The sequence below is a fragment of the Myxocyprinus asiaticus genome, chromosome 37, assembly GCF_019703515.2.
Source record: "Myxocyprinus asiaticus isolate MX2 ecotype Aquarium Trade chromosome 37, UBuf_Myxa_2, whole genome shotgun sequence".
NCBI lineage: Eukaryota > Metazoa > Chordata > Actinopteri > Cypriniformes > Catostomidae > Myxocyprinus > Myxocyprinus asiaticus.
This window is the reverse complement of record NC_059380.1, coordinates 3,902,861-3,908,860: the sequence shown is the minus strand read 5'-3', so window position 1 is coordinate 3,908,860 and position 6,000 is coordinate 3,902,861. Positions and strand designations below refer to the sequence as shown.

At 34.6% G+C, this 6,000-nt stretch overlaps 1 protein-coding gene across 2 annotated transcripts in view; it reads right to left on the bottom strand.

The window, feature by feature from the left end:
• Positions 1–272: 272 nt before the first annotated feature.
• LOC127427609 (vascular endothelial growth factor D-like) overlaps positions 273–6,000 on the bottom strand; it is an 18,490-nt gene continuing 12,762 nt past the window's right edge. For both annotated transcript variants that reach the window (XM_051675290.1, XM_051675291.1), the window contains exons 5-7: positions 5,233–5,339; positions 1,088–1,209; positions 273–808 (exon numbers count right to left, since the gene is read on the bottom strand). In XM_051675290.1, the coding sequence (XP_051531250.1) occupies positions 1,112–1,209; positions 5,233–5,339 (205 nt within the window). In that variant the 3' untranslated portion in view covers positions 273–808; positions 1,088–1,111. The remainder of the gene's footprint in view (positions 809–1,087; positions 1,210–5,232; positions 5,340–6,000) is intronic.

Below are 6,000 nucleotides of genomic sequence, written 5' to 3'. Positions count from 1 at the left end.
GCATTACAATTAGAAATGGATTTGGCAATAGTAAGTTTTATAGCAATTTACACGTGGACTTGGACGGCCTTGTTCTTATCCAGGAAATTATTTCCTGTATCATTCTGTGTTAGTGTGGACGCAAACAGAAATTATGACAAGTCCTTGGAACAATCTGTATGCCAAGGATTCTGTGAAACGTTTTTTTTGAGACCTCAACCCAACACCACAGTGGTAATACAGTCCTGTTTGCATCAAATATCACAATGATAGGCCTGTTTATTAAATTAGCCATTTTTATTTGGTCAGCTTTTATCTGTAATACATACTTTTATTATTGTTGGCAGCATGCTCAATGTTGAACTCAAAGTCAATGTTGGACACATCAGTATAAAAAGAGGCTTCTGGCTATTCATACCTTAGAGCATTTCACCAATCTACTGAGGCCAGGAAAAAATGCAGGCTCTGACACATTTAAATCCTTATAATTTATACTTAGATATCATTTACTATACATCTAAAAAATGTACGTATATTTAAGAAATCCCACAGACATTCTTAAGGGTGAAACATATGTTGTGTTCAGTGCAAAGGAGGCATTTACAATGCCTACATATTTACATTGTGTTCAGACTTGAAGAGCAGCGTTGTTTTTATATTTTAAAAGCTATCACTGCTGTGTTACTGATGAGATGTGTGAATAAATGTTAATAATAAAACATTTTATTTGATATAAATAGAGAGATAAATAAATTAAATGATTTTTTTGCAGTCTATGCATTCAGCACTTGCAGATTGTCAGGGTGTTGATGTGTTTTCTCTCTTGCAGCTGTGAAAGAATGAGTGATAGCAGAGTGTCATTGCTGAGTAATGGCGAGAAATTCCTCAAACATGCTTTAATGGTTTGATATTTGTCGTGAAGCTGAATAACAAGCCACGCTTCACTACATGACTACAAAACTATTATACTTCACTAAACATGGCTAGAGACGTTCAGAACTGCTGGCACACAAGAAGCTGGAATTCAAGCACTGTAATTTTCTCTGAACATATCAGTTTTAACACATAATAAGGGGAAATATCTGGTTTATTCTGAAAAGCGTTCTACCTTGAGATGATTTGCTGAATTATGTCACGTATGGTGTAATCTGTGTGTCCATACTTTTGGAATACATTCACATCGCTCTACGTCAATCTCACAGTCTTCTGCATTGATGGTGGACGGTGGCTCTGGTAAGAACAAATCAGGTTATTGTAGATGCAGTAAATGTGAAAATCATGAAAATAAATCATGGTGATGTGTGTTCTATGTGTGCCTTATTTAGTCTATATTAAATGAGAGTTCTTCCACAATAGTCTGAGACCATTATTGAAAATTCTTCGATTTTATATTTTTCTCATTTCATACAAATGATATTTTAGCCAGAACAATTTTGCATTTTATCCAACATGATTTGAGAAGTTTCCATAGAGAAATCTGATCTTTTCTGGACAACTTTGCTTATTGACTAGTGACCTGAAAATAGTGCAGAATCTTATATTTTGGTAAAACAATACTTTTATGGCATTTATTAATCTTGGTTGATGTTCATTTCAACCTATACTAAAAAACTGTTTTTAAATCAAAAGTTGTATTTGTTAACATTAGTTAATAATGCTATGAACAATATTTTGTATTAAATAACATTAATTTAGATTAATACATACTGTATATATATATATATATATATATACAGTACTGTGCAAAGGTCTTAGGCACATAAGATGTTTCACAAAAGCATTTGTCTTAAGATGGATATTTATATCCTCAGCTTTAGTGTGTCAATAGGAAATATAAATGTTAGACTCCCAAACATTACTTTTGCAAATAGAAAAGATTAGAATAGAAGAACAGGGAGCCCTGCACAACGCCCCCCACTGAACATTGAGTCAGTCTAAGATTACATGAAGATGCAGAAGCAATTGAAACAATCTAAATAGATAGAAGAACTGTGGCGAATTCTCCAAGAAGCTAGGAACATCCTATCTGCTTTGATTTGAATTGATGCTGTTTTAAAGGCAAAGGTGGTCACACCGAGTATTGACATAGCTCTTTTTATGTTTACTGGGCTTTGTGTGATGTTAATTGATAAATGAAAACTATTTATTTCATTATTTTTGAAGACATCCTCACTATGCAACATTTTTCAAAAGTGCCTAAAACTTTTGCACAGTACCGCATATATATTACATGCACATGTTACCAGGCACGATCATATTGTTTTATCAAAAATCTACCAATGCTGAAGAAGTAATCCAAAGTATTTAGAATACGTTACTGACCTTGAGTAATCTAATGAAATACGTTACAAATTACATTTTACAGCATGTATTCTGTAATCTGTAGTGGAATACATTTCAGAAGTAACCCTCCCAACCCTGTAAATATATATATATACAGTTGAAGTTATAAGTTTACATACATCTTAGCCAAATACATTTAAACTCAGTTTTTCACAATTCCTGTCATTTAATCGGAGAAAACATTCCCTGTCTTAGGTCAGTTAGGATCACTACTTTATTTTAAGAATGTGAAATTAGTAGAGAGAATGATTTATTTCAGCTTTTATTTCTTTCATCACATTCCCAGTGGGTCAGAAGTTTACATACACTTTGTTAGTATTTGGTAGCATTTCCTTTAAATTGTTTAACTTGGGTCAAATGTTTTGGGTAGCCTTCCACAAGCTTCTTACAATAAATTGCTGAAATTTTGGGCCATTCCTCCAGACAGAACTGGTTTAATTGAGTCAGGTTTGTAGGCCTTCTTGCTCGCACACGCTTTTTCAGTTCTGCCCACAAATTTTCTATCGGACTGAGGTCAGGGCTTTGTGATGGCCACTCCAATACTTGATTTTGTTGCCCTTAAGCCATTTTGCCACAACTTTGGAGGTATGCTTGGGGTCATTGTCCATTTGGAAGACCCATTTGCGACCGAGCTTTAACTTCCTAGCTGATGTCTTGAGATGTTGATTCAATATATCCATATCATTTTCCTTCCTCAAGATGCCATCTATTTTGTGAAGTGCACCAGTCCCTCCTGCAGCAAAGCACCCCCACAACACGATGCTGCCACCCCCATGCTTCATAGCTGGGATGGTGTTCTTCAGCTTAAAAGCCTCACCCTTTTTCCTCCAAACATTACGATATTCATTATGGCCAAAAAGTTCAATTTTTGTTTCATCAGACCAGAGGACATTTCTCCAAAAAGTAAGATCTTTGTCCCCATGTGCACTTGCAAACTGTAATCTGGCTTTTTTATGGCGGTTTTGGAGCAGTGGCTTCTTCCTTGCTGAGCAGCCTTTCAGGTTATGTCGATATAGGACTCGTTTTACTGTGGATATAGATACTTGTCTACCTGTTTCCTCCAGCATCTTCACAAGGTCCTTTGCTGTTGTTCTGGGATTGATTTGGACTTTTCAGACCAAACTACGTTCATCTCTAGGAGACAGAATGCTTCTCCTTCGTGAGCATGATGATGGCTGCATGGTCCTGTGGTGTTTATACTTGCATACTATTGTTTGTACAGATGAACGTGGTATCTTCAGGCATTTGGAAATTGCTCCCAAGGATGAACCAGACTTGTGGAGGTCCAACATTTTTTTTTCTTTGCTGATTTCTTTTGATTTTCCCATGATGTCAAGCAAAGAGGCACTGAGTTTGAAGGTAGGCCTTAAAATACATCCACACGTACACCTCCAATTCAGTACACCTCCTATCAGAAGCTTATTGGCTAATTGTCTAAAGGCTTGACATCATTTTCTGGAATTTTCCAAGCTGCTTAAAGACACAGTTAACTTAGAGTATGTAAACTTCCGACTTCAACTGTATATATATATATATATATATATATATATATATATATATATATATATATATATATATATATATAATATTAACGAATGTTACCAATATTTCTTTTTCATTTTGCATTGTTTCTTAGTTTCTTTGTAGTTTCTGTTTATTTCCAGGTTTAAATTAGGTTTTAAATCCCAGATGAGATTTTCAATGTAGTCTCAGACTTTTGTATATAGAAAAGTGATGGTAACTCTTTATAATAACTTTCTTTAATAAGTCATCAACAAACACAATATAATGCTTAACAGATCATTAGTTAATGTATATTCAAATAGTTACAAATGATGAGGTAATGCACTTGTTAATGTTAAATAATTAATTTAAACAACATTACATAATGATTAAAAGATCATTAGTTAATGTAAATTCATATACTTACAAATGTTACTACCCCTTACACAAACTGTGATACAGCAGATCAAAGTCCAATTTCCATAAAGGTACCACATAATTATTTGCAATAATATAATGCTTAACAGATTATAATAAAATTTTATTTAAATGTATTAGTAAACATTAACAAGCACATTATATAATATTTCTAACTATTTGAATATATTTGTACATATATTGTAACTATTAATCTGAGAATTCTCTCATCATTTACTCACCCTCATGCCATCTCAGATGTGTATGACTTTATTTCATCTGCTGAAATCAAATCAAGATTTTTAGAAGAATATTTCAGCTCTGTAGGTCCATACAATGCAAGTGAATGGTGGCCAGAACTTTGAAGCTCCAGAAAGCACATAAAGGCAGCATAAAAGTAATCCAGTGGTTAAATCAATATCTTCAGAAGCAATATGATATGTGAGGGAGAGAAACAGATCAATATGTAAGTCATTTTTTACTATAAATCTCCACGTTCACCAGCCCTCCTAAGCGCTCTTCTCTCCTAAGCATTCTTTTTCTTTTGTTTTTGGTGATTCACATTCTTCGTGCATATCTCCACCTACTGGGCAGGGAGGAGAATTTATAGTAAAAAAGGACTCACCCACACCTATCATATCGCTTCTGAAGACAGCGATTTAACCACTGGAGTCATATGGATTACTTTTATGCTGACTTTATGCACTTTTTTTCAGATTCAAAGTTTTGGACCATGTTGCCTTACATTGTATGGACCAGCAGAGCTAAGATATTATCCTGAAAATCTTCATTTTTGTTCAGCAGAAGAAAGAAAGTCATACACATCTGGAATGGCACGAGGGTAAGTAAAAGATTAGATAATTTATATTTTTGGGTTAACAATTCCTAAAGCATTATATAATGTCTGTGAATGATTTATTAATGAAAGTTGTATAAACATTTGTGCATGGGGTCAGAACACGAAGAGCTGGAGCCAAAGTTGTCACTGACCTTGCTTATTGGAGGGGTATGCCACGCATTGTCCCGCCATCCAGTCCCATATTAAACCTCTGTTACACAGCCTCCTGACATCTTCTGCCTTACGTGTAGGAGAGCAACTGCATACACAAATACATGTACAAACAGATGTATAATTTGTGCCAAATAGACACACATACTCCTACTTATGGCTACCGCTCAGCAAGGCACAATCTGTAATTTCTCAAAGAGTAACACACTCCCATCAACAAAGAATAACACAGCGTGGCACTGGAATAACAAGGGTTGGGCTGAACATTTCAAAGGGGTTTGGTGTCACAATAATGCATAGCACTCGATGTAAATGCATGCAGGGAATGATGTTTGCCTCATTTGTCACTTTATTCAACTCTATTTATTTGACTGGTATATTCTAAAACTATTAACTGGAGAAACATTAGGCATTAAAGAAATAGACACTCAAAAATGGAAATTATGTCATTACTTACTCTCATGTTGTTCTAAATCTGTATGACTTTCTTCCGTGGAACACAAAAGGAGACATTTTGCATTTACAATAAATGAGGACTGAGGCTTTGAAGCTTCAAAAATTATGAGCTTGAAGTATCATAAATGATGATTAACATATTATAAAAGTGGTCCATGCAACTCGTCTGTATTTCAAGTCTTCAGAAGCCATAAGATTGCTTTGTTTGAGGAACAGACCAATATTTAAGTTTTTATTCACTGATTATCCTTCCTTCTTGCAACTGGATTATTGAGTCAATGATTTGAACTCAA